The 13,654-nt window shown below is 41.7% G+C and overlaps 1 protein-coding gene across 2 annotated transcripts in view; it reads left to right on the top strand.

Annotated features, from left to right (window-relative positions):
• The window catches only part of ror1 (receptor tyrosine kinase-like orphan receptor 1), a 154,124-nt gene that overhangs the window by 98,832 nt on the left and 41,638 nt on the right, over positions 1–13,654 (top strand). For both annotated transcript variants that reach the window (XM_061825764.1, XM_061825765.1), the window contains 2 exons: positions 6,478–6,768; positions 7,086–7,119. In XM_061825764.1, the coding sequence (XP_061681748.1) occupies positions 6,478–6,768; positions 7,086–7,119 (325 nt within the window). The remainder of the gene's footprint in view (positions 1–6,477; positions 6,769–7,085; positions 7,120–13,654) is intronic.

Below are 13,654 nucleotides of genomic sequence, written 5' to 3'. Positions count from 1 at the left end.
ATGGAAGAAGCTAAACATGACTGTCAATCTCAATTGGAGTGGAGCCCCATGCAAGATATCACCTAGTCGCTATGATCCTTAGAAAGGTGAGGAATCAGCCCAGGACTACACGACAGGACTTGGTCAATGATCTAAAAAGAGCTGGGACCACCGTTTCCAAAGTGACTGTTGGTAATACACTAAGACGTCATGGTATGAAATCATGCATGGCACGGAAGGTTCCCCTGCTTAAACCAGAACATGTCAAGGCTTGTCTTAAGTTTCCCTATGATCATTTGGATGATACAGAGGAGTCATGGGGGAAGGTTTTGTGGTCAGGTGAGACCAAAATTGAACTTTTTGGTCATAATTCCACTAAACGTGTTTGAAGGAAGATGAATGATGAGTTCCATCACAAGAACGCCATCCATACTGTGAAGCATGGGGGTGGTAGCATCATGCTTTGGGGGTGTTTTTCTGCATATGAGACAGGACGACTACACTGTATAAAGGAGAGGATGAGCGCGGCCATCTATTGTGAGATTTTGGGGAACAACCTCTTTTCCTCAGTCAGAGCATTTAAGATGGGTCCTGGCTGGGTCTTTCAACATGACAATGACCCGAAGCACACAGCCAGGAAAACTAAGGAGTAGCTCCAGAAAAAGCATATCAAGGTTCTGGCGTGGCCTAGCCAGTCTCCAGAAACTAAACCCAATAGAGAATCTTTGGAGGGAGCTTAAACTCCTTAAACTCAGCGACAGCCCAGAAACCTGTCTGATCTAGAGAAACTCTGTGTGGAGGAGTGTGCCAAAATTCTTCCTGCAGTGTGTGCAAACTACAGGAAATGTTTAACCTTTGTAATTGCAAACAAAGGCTACCTCCCCAAATATTAACATTGTTTTTCTCAGGTGTTCAAATACTTATTTGCAGCTGTATCGCAAAAATATATTGTTAAAAAAAATCGTGCATTGTGATATCTGTATTTTTCTTTTTAGATTATATCTCTCACAGTGGACATGAACCTATGATGAAAATTTCAGACCCCTCCATGATTTCTCAGTGGGAGAACTTTCAATATAGCAGGGTGTTCAAATTCTCATTTTCTTCACTGTAGCACTGCAAGACAAAGATGAATGACGTATAATTAAACAAACGGGAGGTAACATACTATTTTAATCAATGCTCTGGTATTGTTGTTACTTTTATTTATTCATTTATTGTTTGTAATCTTGGCTTATAAAAAAATCAACATTATTTTATTGACCAAACTGTTTCTCCACTTTTTGGAACCTACAAGAAGCTCCTGTCATGACCGTGTTTTTCTCCTAACATCCTGCTTTTGCCGAACAGTAGAAGTGATTCATTGGGAGACTTTTAAGTCACTGTTCATGCATTCATCACTTGCATGCACCACTTGTGACTGATGATGGCACTGTTCAAGCAAGCAGTTGTCAGTCTACTTGTCAGCAATTACATGCAGCAGTTAAAAACTTTCTTTCACACACTTACAGAAGCACATAGCACCCAATGAGTAAATAGTACACATTTACGTAGAGTGCATGCTAATTTAATTTATATTAACCAACCTATAAGCAACATTCTGGAAGTAGGCTATGCTGAAGTGAAGTAGGACTGAAAGTGAAAAGTTTTTTAGAAACTGACTTCTATTAAATGTCAGGCTATCAAATGAGGTGGCAACTGTTTGTGTGCCCCTATGCGTGTGTGTGCATGTGTGTGTGGGTGTGTGCGTGCGTGTGTGTGCGTGTGTGTTATTGTTTTTTTTTTGTCTCCTTTGTCTTTTGACTTTGCTTATACGTCATGAGTGATATACTGTATAATATAATATACTGTAAACATAAATAAATGCTGATTCATTCAGTCATGAGTTTACCTGATAATAGCAACCTGCTTTATTTACACTTCATTAAAAAGAGGCCACTAACACCATTCATCTATTTTTTACACTGGTTATCTTTGTTACTTTTGTTGGTAACTAGAGTCAGAGTAGACTGTCCACAGGTCACATGTTAAGGACACGGCTACTGACACCATATTTTCCCTTTCATTTGCAGCCACTGCAGATGTAATGGCTCGATTTCCTAATACTTTCCAGATATTCTGTATTCAGTATGTACAGTTTTTATTTATAAGGATCCGTTGTTGGTTTATGTAAAACAAAAGACATGCACCCCATGGAATACTGCCTGGCACGTATTGTAAAAGAGGACCTCTTTCAAGGACAGCGCATAATTCATACATTTGTTCACTCGGTTTTTTGGGTTTGTTTTTTTTTTTCTGTTTTTGGTTTTGAATTCAATGCGACCACAGTGCTATGGATTGTTTCCAAAAGTCTCGGCTGTCTTTTAAAATTCTTGATATTTTGTAAACTGAATTATTGGAATAGATTTCCTCTTTCCACATCCTCATAATTTTCTCTTTTCTGTCTTTGGCATTGTCTTTTTCTCTAGCCAGCATTATTTCAACTAGTGCTGGACCAAAGAAATGAGCTCTTGCACTTTTCATGTGGACACCATGTGCAATTGACAAGCTCTGCACTCTCTCTGTCTCAGAAGCGTTGCCAAAAATAACTGGGTTTATAATCTAGTATCAGCCTTGCCAATACCTCACACCCACACAGAGGCTGCCACGTAATCAGCTCAATGGAAGTAACTTGGGGTTCAGTTTTTTCTTCAAGGACACTTTGACACACTTTGTAGGGTGACCCAACCACACAAAAGCACGCGCGCCCCCCACCCCCCACACACACTAAGCTTACTTACTTGCTTACTTAGACAAAAGCACAGACACTGATTCAAGAGTTCTCTCTTTGATTTAACAAGCCCTGTAAACAGATAATCAAGGCAGAATGAGATGATAAAATGTAAGTTTTGGAACAGATTGTACCGTACTTAATGGGTAGCCAGGTCCCAACAGAGGAGGTTACAAAAGCAAGGCGGTCTATAATTGTAGCCACAGGTCATTTATTTGGTGTCTATTTAAAATCTTGCTGAGCTGCATTTTTTTTTAATCTTTCAACCATGATGTTAGTGTTTGTAATTTCTTCAAATTTTATGAGACATTTGAGGTAATGTTAAATTGCAATGCATAACCATTTTCTATGGCATGCTTCTACTTGCATACAAATGCACTCTGTTTCAAGTGAATCTTTCCTATTGGCCTAAGAACACAACAGAAATGGATCCGTGATTAGTTGGTGTTTTTACAGTAACGCAAACACACTGAAATTCTCAGGATTCATTTTGGCCCCAGCAGTAATGAAAAAGTTCAAGTAATTAAGAATGGGTGCTTGGGCTTATTTCATCATCCACTGTAGCAGAGGTGGTGGGGAGAGTATTCTATGCAGTTTAACTTTGAGCATTATGTCCATCCATCCATTTTCATTACCGCTTATCCTGGTCAGGGTCACGGGGCGCTCAAGCCTATTCTGGCTAACTTTGTGCAAAAGGATTTAATGCATATAGTGTCTCACAAGAATGAGCATACACCTCACATCTTGTAGATATTTTCATGGAACAACACTGAGACGACACTTCACGAAAGTGTTAAGTAGTCAGTGTATAGCTTGTGGCGACACGGTGGTCCAGCTGTTGGCCTCACAGCTCTGAGGACCGGTGTTCAAATGCTGTGTGAAGTTTGCATGTTCTCCCCGTGCCTGCGTGGGTTTTCTCTGGGCACTGCGGTTTTCCTCCCACATCCCAAAAACATGCATTAATTGGAGACTAAATTGCCCCTTGTCTGTCTCCATCTGCCCTGTGATTGGTTGGCAACCAGTTCAGGGTGTTCCCTGCCTCCTGCCCCTTGATAGATGGGATAGTTTCCAGCACTCCCCACAAACCTCGTGAGGATAAGCGGCTCGGAAAATGGATGAATGTATAGCTTGTACAACAGTGTAAATTGACAGTTCCCTCAAAATAACTCAGCAGATAGCTATTATTTCCAAAACTGCAAAGTAAGTACATCCCTAAAATATCCATGTCCATTGTCCAAGCCGTTTATCCTCACAAGAGTCACAGGAGTGCTGGAGCCTATCCCAGTGAACATTGGACGAAAGGCGGACTACGCCCTTAATCTAATTGATGATCTGTAAAGTATTTATTGCTAACACTCTGAAACTGAGCTGTAGCACAGGACATGTTCCATGGTCGACCAAAGAAGATGTTGGCAAGATGTAAAGGTGAAAGGAGATGGGGGGGGTTAGCAAGCTCAGACAATGAGTCGTACAAATTGGTCTGCGTGGCAAAGATGATTCACAAGAAAGTCGACAAAAGACCTGGATTACTGGACCCATGTCCTGTGGTCTAATGAGAAACTCAAACAAACACGGCCATGCTAAATCTTCTTTTCCTTTCGGCTTGTCCCATCAGGGGTTGCCACAGCTTGTCATCTTTTTCCATCTAAGCCATCTCGTCCATCTTCCTCTCTAACACCCACTGTCCTCATGTCCTCCCTCACAACATCCATCAACCTTTTCTTTGGTCTTCCTCTCGCTTTTTAGCCTGGCAGCTCCATCCTCAGCACCCTTCTACCAATATACTCACTCTCTCGCCTCTGAACATGTCCAAACCATCGAAGTCTCCTCTCTCGAATCTTGTCTCCAAAACATCCAACTTTGGTTGTTCCTGTAATGAGCTCATTTCTAATCCTATCCAACCTGTTCACTCCAAGCAAGAACCTCTCTAATCCGTACATCATGGACGGCCTCACCACTGCTTTATAAACTTTGCTTTTCATCCTGACGGAGACTCTTCTGTCACATAGAACACCAGGCACCTTCCGCCATCTGTTCCACCCCGCTTAAACCCGATTCTTCTTTTTCTTTACCACACTCTCCATTGCTCTGTATTGTTGACCCCAAGTAAGTCATCCACCCTCACTATCTCTTCTCCCTGGGGCTTCACTCCTCCTCCACACCTCCCTTCATGCACATATATTCAGTTTTACTTCGGCTAATCTTCATTCCTCTCCTTTTCAGTGTGTGCCTCCACCTTTCAAATTGTTCCTCCGCCTGCTCCCTGCTTTCACTGCAGATCACAATATCATCTGCGAACATCATAGTCCAAGGGGATTCCAGTCTAACCTCATCTGTCAGCCTATCCATTACTACCGCAAACAGGAAGGGGCTCAGGGCGGATCCCTGATGCAGCATCGCCACCTTAAATTCTTCTGACACACCAATGGCGTGCCTCACCGCTGTTCTGCTGCCCTCCTACATGTCCTGTACTGTTGTAACATATTTCTCCACCACACCAGACTTGCGCGTGCAGTGCCACAGTTCTTCTCTTGGTACTCCGTAATAAGCTTTCACTCGGTCTACAAAGACACAATGTAGCTCCTTCTGACCTTCTCTGTACATTTCCACAAGCATCCTCAAGGCAAATAATGGATCTGTGGTACTCTTTCTAGGCATGAAACCATACGGTTGCTTGCAGATACTTACTCCTGTCCTGAGTCTAGCCTCCACTACTCTTTCCAATAACTTCATTGTGTGGCTCATCTTCTTTATTCCTTTGTAGTTTCCACAGTTCTGAGCATCGCCTTTGTTCTTAAAAATGGGGACTAGCACACTTTTCCTCTACTCTTCTGGCATCTTCTCTCCTGCTAGTATTCTGTGTCCCCAGACCTAAACCCCATTGGGCATTTGTGGGGCTTCCTTAAACGGGAGGTGGAGGAGCACAAGGTCTTTCACATCCGTTAGCTCTCTGATGGCTTCATCTTTGTGTTCTTTTGAGGGGACAGATAACTGATAGTGTTGTAGAAAATGTACAGTGAATATATTGTTCATTCTTGCCCCATGTAAAGATGCTCAATATAATCAAAAATGTGATGGATGTACTTGGTGAGATACTGTGGACGGCTTTTAACAAGCTGAGATTACAAACGATTATCTAAATGGGCTTGCTTTCTTTTACACTACTTCTCAATTAAATCACTCTTCTGATTGCATGCACACGCACACACACACACACACACAGTAGTGTGACGGTTGATGATATAATTGTCCGGAAAGATCACAGATGTGGAATCACGAGAGGCAAAGTAAAAGTGAGCTCAGATCTCAAGAGTAATGGGGAAAAAAATAATAATCTATCAAAACATTATTTAATAAAAATTAACTGTTTAAATATGAAGACAAAAGTGCTAATGCATTGATGAGTCTCGTTGGAAAAAAAAAATGGAAAAACTATCGTCAGTGTTACAAACAGTACTATATTTGTACATGCAACATTTTAAACCATGGGTTCTGCTCACAGAGTCAGTCCTAAAGGGATCTCATTGGGACACACTGACTCACTCACAAGTGCAAGCAGATTCATTGGCCAAAGGGGCAATTTCACCCGATTCTGGCCTGACACAAATAACCACCATAATTCGTCTCACTCTCTTAACAATTTAAGCGGACCGTTTTCACGTTTTTATTCGGCTGACTTACAGATTCCTACCTAGCCTCTTATTTTGTTCTGCATGCATGTCTTGCAGGGCCATTTTTTATCCGTCTTGAGACCGCAATGAACAACATCACCACTTCTCTGGGACAGACAGCTGAGCTGCTCTGTCGTGTGTCTGGGAACCCGCCACCCACCGTGCGCTGGCTAAAGAACGATGCGCCTGTGGTACAGGAACCACGGCGGGTCTCGTACCGATCCACACCATATGGGTCACGTCTTCGTATCCGCAATTTGGACACCACAGACACCGGCTACTTCCAATGTGTAGCAAGCAACGTTCAGGGGACAGTGTCTACCACGGGCGTGCTCTTCGTCAAATTCGGTAAGAGAACCCATTAATTGCGAAAATTTCTAAAGTTGATGCCAGTGGCAGCTAAGCAGTCCTAAAGAGCCTGCTACACTTACATTAAGTGAACGGCGTCCTGACATCACAGTGGAAACCTTTTATGAGCGTTTTCCCCTCTTGGTATGATTTCACTTTTTTTTTCTGATTCCGCTTTTCCTGTCGGGGGATCTGTCTCCACTTAGCAACACTCAACTTATTCTTGCTTGTACCTGGCAGCTTGCACAGAGACAAATCTGGTTATAATAATATTTATACTATGGTCCAATATCCCCTTGTCTTTTCCCCCCCCCCAGATCCGTTGCCTACGCCTCTGCCAGGACGACCAACGTAAGTAGCTAAATCTCAATGTATCTGTCTGGATCTTACATTGTTTTCAGTTTGTTATTACTTATGTCCACTGGGTTCTTCTACATCTTTGCAGAGGATGGAATTATTTTTTTTTATTTTTATATTTAGTAGGCAGCACGGTGGAGCAACCTGTTAGGGTGTTGGCCTCCCAGTTCTGAGGACCGGGATTCAAATCCCGGCCCTGCCTGTGTGGAGTTTGCATGTTCTACCTGTGCCTGTGTGGGTTTTCTCCAGGCACTCCGGTTTCCTCCTACATCCCCAGAACATGGAACATTAATTGGAGATTCTGAAATTGGCCGTAGGTGTGAACATGGGTGCGAATGGTTGTTTCCATGTGCCCTGCAATTGGATGGCAACCAGGGTATACCCCCCCTGCACGATGATAGCTGGAATAGGTTCCAGCACTCCCGTGACCCTTGTGAGGATAAGCGGCTCAGAGAATGTATGGATGGTTAGTCATCATATTCAATTTCAAATTGTTATTGAATATTCAACATTGTTGATACTGTTGTCCTATTTCATAGAGTTGTATTCCGGTGGAAGTTCTTTTTGTACACATTGTTTGTTAGCGCCCATAAAGCATCCTGCAGTGTGGACGAGTGTACACGAGCACTCAGATCATACCACGGTTGAGCCTGTGATTTTTTTTTTTTTTTTTTTTTTTTTTTTAAATTTTATTATATTGATGCCATGTTCGTTAGTCACTGATATTGAGCCTTAAAATGTCTGGTTTGAGCATCAACACCTGAGCTCACTTTTTGGACATCGAGTATGTGTTTGTACATATTGGGAAGGTATTTCATTAATCATCTAACATGGCTTAAGATGATTGTAATGCATCATAACACCTAAAATGACTCAATTCTGATTGATTTCCCCTGTGTGGTCCATTAGGAATATGTATTATGGCAACGTGAGTTGGGGGAGGTGCTTTTATTAGTTGCCATTTGAATTGCATTAGAAAAAGTAAAAGAGTGTAAGATTCTAATGAGTGTGCCCAGTGACGTATTTGATGCGCATTTCGTTTCGCCTAACCCTTCATTGGGAAAACTCGACGATGCTCTATTAAGATGTCTTGAAGCCGCCCACCTTCAAAGGAAATGTTTTCAGTCAACTGGCATTAGCGTTCCAATCTTATGAGTAAATTAATTGAATGGGACAAAGGCTTTCTTTGATGGCAGCTCGATTCAATGCTGCTCATCATTAGTGTCATGAGGAATTTATGAGTTGTAAAATTGGGGAGCAGCCATGAAAAAGATACGGTCATCTTATGATGGCATACAATGCCTCATCTTCTGTTGCTCAATCATCACATATTTTGCACTTTATTTTTCCTGAAAAGGCATCTGGTGCACAACCTTGTGGTGTTCACTGAAATATGTTCACTGCTATATTAGCTATTTTTCCCAGCTTCTTCCTTGAAGAGAAAAGGTTTGGGAAAATGTCTTACCTCTGACCCCTACGTATCAGTATCTAAAAAAAAAAAGTGTTGGTTTTCCTTTGGTTTGTGTGGTGATTTTCATCCACCCCATGTCGGCCTTGAGCACACATGTGGCGTGTGGGGGCTTAATAGTGTGTGTGTGTGGTGTGTGTGTGTGTGGTGTGTGTGTGTGTGTGTGTGTGTGTGTATGTGTAAGAGAGAGAGAGAGAGAGAGAAAGTGAACAAGCGCATGTGTTTATGTCTGACGGTGAGGTTTTTTTAGTTTAGCCACAGGCATTAAACTGACAGGCTAAAAGTCTAAACTTCAATTCAAGCAGTTATAAAGTGTATTAAACTCAAGCCATTGTCACATATTTTTACCCTGGCTGGTGAAAAAAAGATATTTGTCTGTTTTGAGGATGCACATTTCTTTTTTTTTATTTGCGAAAGAGCAGATACAGTAAATACAAGTACATAGGTACATAGCAGCTACTTTCCTAGTACACCTTTGTTGGGGTCCCATTTGCAGTGTTATACAAAGTATTTTTTTGAAAGAGTGGCTTTCAACCACAGGTGGGGATGAACATGCTACATTTGTTCCATTATATTTTCCAAGTAACATTTGGGATGAATTATAGTAGTCAGAGTAGTTTTTATGGAGCATACTATTTACATTTATTTTTAGTATATATTTTGAGAAGAAACAATACTTAAGCTCCGTTACAACAATCTACATGCTGATCGCAACTTTAATTTATCAATAATTGCACATTCGTTTTCGACTTCTGCAACGGTCGCCGTTCCATGATTACCACTGTGACGTTTTGACTCAAGTTAATCAAAAGACACAAACAAGTCACATGTCCGCACATTACAGACTCCTAAAAACAACAGCAACAACATGGACAACAACAGTCGAAAAAGTTTTTTCCAACAGGAAAAAACACCTTGCAGTAGTTTACTGGTAAGTTCTGGTCTCTCTCTCTCTCTCTCTCTCTCTCTCTCTCTCTCTCTCTCTCTTCTCTCTCTCTCTCTCTCTCTCTTCTCTCTCTCTCTCTCTCTCTCTCTCTCTCGTCTGGTCATCAAACAACTTCATTTTGTCACCTATTGGATAAAGAAAATAATGTCTGGTTCTTGTGGGGGTTTTTTTTCCACTTCAAAATTGAAATGGTAGCAGATGTGTGCGATCTCACGTTGAACATAAGTTTAAATGTAATCTGTTACTTCTGAGCACAGCCACATGGCAGTTACAGTCACTCACATTTGAAAAATGTACATATGTGGTCAGTCATGCTCGCAGATAAAGTTGTGGGTGTGATTAGGGATGGAATCTCAAGACCTTAAAATAACTTACTGGATTAATATATGATAACTGTATATTGAAAATAAAATAAACAAATACATAACTAAAATAGAAAGAAAATTCAAACTCAGAAATGATAATTTCCAATATCAACTGATATTAGTAGAACATGATATAAAATGGTATTTAAAATTTTTCATCAATAACAATTCTTGATCTGACAAACTTTATCTGAAGAAAAGTTTAATGCACTGACCCGTCAAGGAATTAATACAAACAGTCTATACCCACAATACTTCATTGAAATCTATATCTTTCTGAAGCATGGAGAGAGGGCGTGCACGCGCGCATCACCGCAACTGCTGTTAATAGGAGGCCGGTTTGCTAGAACGCACCTTTATATGCGTGCTCTCGACGTATTGGCCACACCTGAATCAAGCGACGAGGTGGTTGATAGTCTAATGTAATTTTTTTTTTTTTTTTTTGGGCAACCCGTCACACGATCAACCAAAACTGCCTCACGATCGATCCATTGAGCACTCCTGGTGTAACTGAATTTCCTTTGACATGAGCCAAAGGAAACTATTATGTTGATGATTTTCGACGTAAATGCGCTCGCAGTACATGAAGCAGCTCTGAACGTGCTTTTCACTTCCGTACATGTTCAGTACGGTTAACTTGCATTTCCTGTTTCTGGGTGAATACTGATCGTTTAAGAGCAGGCTTGTTTTGTTAATGTTTATGAAATAAACACATAAATTAATGTCAAGACTACACAAAATAAGCAACGTCTTTCAATATCTATTTTATCTACTCGTAACAAATTTTACGCGCATGATTTTTCGTGCTCAGCTGTGCAGATTTGCGAATGCAATGGCGCGCAGCCGCAAACGCGCTCGTCAAATGTGAGTGATTGCAGTTATAAGACGGAGTGCATCCTTGTGCAACCAGATTTTTATTTTACACTTTCAAACAGGTAAAAGGCCAGTTAAACCAGAACATCTCTTTTGGAAAGACGACCTTTCCAAGAAGTCATTCACATTCAAATGTATTTGCTTTCACCTCCTCTCTCAAAAAGAAACAAAAGTAAATCTGTTGAGTTTTACAATTTCAAGGTCACATTGATGGTGGAAAACAGGTGCATTTTAGAGTGTCCAATTAATGTTGCATGTTTTTGGGAAACCGGAGTGCCCGGAGAAAACCCACACAGGCACGGGGAGAACATGCAAATTCTACACAGGGAGGGCTTGGGATTGAACCCGGGTCCTCAGAACTGTGAGGCCAACGCTTTCCATTTGATCCGCCATGCTGCCTAAAACTGTATTATTTGTGTAAATTAAAAAAGTAACAAAAAAATAGACTTTTTAATAAAAAGTCTGTCGGTAGTGAAATTGTGCATTTCTTTACACATCAAGGTATTGCACTGTCACTGTGCATTGTAGATTCATCAATCACCTCACAATACATATTCCAGCAATGTTTTTGTATTTGTCAAACACTTGTGAAACAATGTGGTTATTCCGTCATGGAAAAAATAAAAAATAAATGCAGTACTTTATTCTTTTCTTAAAATGGGTAAATCACGGCTCTGCTTTCACTGTTGACATTATTCCTATTCATTCCACTGCTGGTGGTTGACGTGTTGAGCAGGAGAGTAAAACAGAACAGTCAAATTCAAGTTTCACTGAAACTGCCACCTAGTGGAACTTGTGGGCATTACAGGACACCCTGGTGGAGCCATTCGACATTACAGATATGGTCCAATGACTGTAGTCATGATTTTGGTATGATTCGGGCAAATCTGTACCAGTGTTTGGCGGGCCAGATTGAAATGGTCAATGGGTCGGATGTGGCCCACAAGCCATTGTTTGCCCACCACTGGCATACAGTTTTTGCGCTGGTTAACAAGAGGAAACAGTTTTTTGGAACTGGATTTGCCTCATTTTCTTATTTTACAAAGGCATTATTTTATAAAGACTGTATTTATTATGTTTTGAGATTAAAGGAGGAATTTGTTCAAAACTTCATATGTACAATAAAGTAATATTACATATATTTTGTTCATTAATTGAAAAAACATTTGAAAATAAGGAACATTTTTGAAATCCAAGCAAAATCTGCATATATGGCGGCTTTCACACCCAAACACTGAAAAAACATCCTTGACCCCGCCCCTGACGTCACCGGTGCTTAACATTACAGACCATTCGTTTGAGCTAAGCCAAGATGCCAACGTATTGTGCAACAAAACTGAGACGCATCCAAATTTCACCTTCCTTAACCTCCCGTGGGGTCAACCTGACAGGATAAAGCTGTGGCTGTTACAGTTGAGGCTCGTTCATCAGCGGGGAAATTTGCACACATCTGATCATTACTGGTTATTAGCCCCTTAGTTATAGCCTCTCGTGCTGGTACTGTATAAGCAACAACATACTTTATGAGGCGGCACCGTGGGGCAGCTGTTCAATCCCGGACCTCCGTGTGTGGAGTTTGCATGTTCTCCCCGTGTCTCCGTGTGTGTAACCCGCCTCCTGCTTGTTGACAGCTGGAATAGGCTCCAGCACTCCTGCGACCATCGTGCGGCTAAGAAAATGGATAGATGAATATATACGTGTCAGCACACAACACTTCCCGGTTACTATTTATGGCGATGCGCGCGTGCAAACGCCCTGGCCCCCCTTCCGCCATCCCTGCCGCCGGTCGATCGCGAGATGCTGGCTACTTGAAAAGTAAAACTCGGGGTTAAAAAAAGAAAAATCTGGCCACACCTGCTGTATATTATCTACACCGACACCAACTCCTCAGAAAAGCATCAAATCTCCGCGGTCCATATAATGGGACTGTTATTGTTCGTCGTCAGCACCACGCCCCTTTCCACCACGTCAAGTTCCGCCTGTGTTTATTCTGGCTCAAACATTGTACATTGTTATTTTTGTTTTGTTTGCTCAATGGCGGGAGTAGTAATAACACGGCGCATCACTGTTATACTCGCTTTGTTGGCTCTGAGCACACAACACTTCCCGGTTACTATTTCCGGTGATCCATGCGTGCAACCCTCACCCTGCCAGTCGATCGCGAGAGGCTGGCTGCTTGAAAAGTACAACTTGGGGTAAAATGAAGTCTGGCCACGCCTGCTGTATATTCTCTACATCGAAACCAACTCCTCAGAAAAGCATCAAATCTCCACAGTCATATAATGCAGGGGTGCTCAATGCGTCGATCGCGATTGCGAGGCAGTCTTGGTCGATCGCGGGACGGCGTGCCAAAAAAAAGAAAAAAAAACGTCAGCCAATGTTCCCTCTTAACTCTGTGCGTGTGCAATTTTGCACCACTGATGCAGTCTCTTCGCAGATATTCTCCGTTGCAGGCAATAAAAAAATCAAATGCAAATTGAAAATATAACATACAGCTGTTCAGTTTGTCATTTTGCAATGTGATTCAATGAATGAGGGATGACTGGTTGTTACATCCAATGGCATAATTCACATACAGACTGGAAAAAAATGAAAAGTACCCTGGTTTCTCTTAGGCAGCACATGGAATTTTCTCTAACAGCGACCGCTGCTCCGCCACACTTTCTTTTTCCTAGTTTACCTTACACCCACCCCCCATCCCTGCTCTTAAAGACGTACACTTATAATTAGAAATGTTACAGTACTTACGCAGCCCATCAATGTGTTTTATAACGACAGCGTCCACCACCGCTGCTTTAGTTCGCAACACAGTCTGGGAAACGTACAGCAAAGACGACCTAGACATGCTGCTTATCTTTACTTTCGATATTAATGGAG

This window comes from Syngnathoides biaculeatus, chromosome 7, assembly GCF_019802595.1.
Source record: "Syngnathoides biaculeatus isolate LvHL_M chromosome 7, ASM1980259v1, whole genome shotgun sequence".
Lineage (NCBI taxonomy): Eukaryota > Metazoa > Chordata > Actinopteri > Syngnathiformes > Syngnathidae > Syngnathoides > Syngnathoides biaculeatus.
Note: the sequence above shows the minus strand (reverse complement) of the source record. Positions and strands in the feature narration are given on the sequence as shown.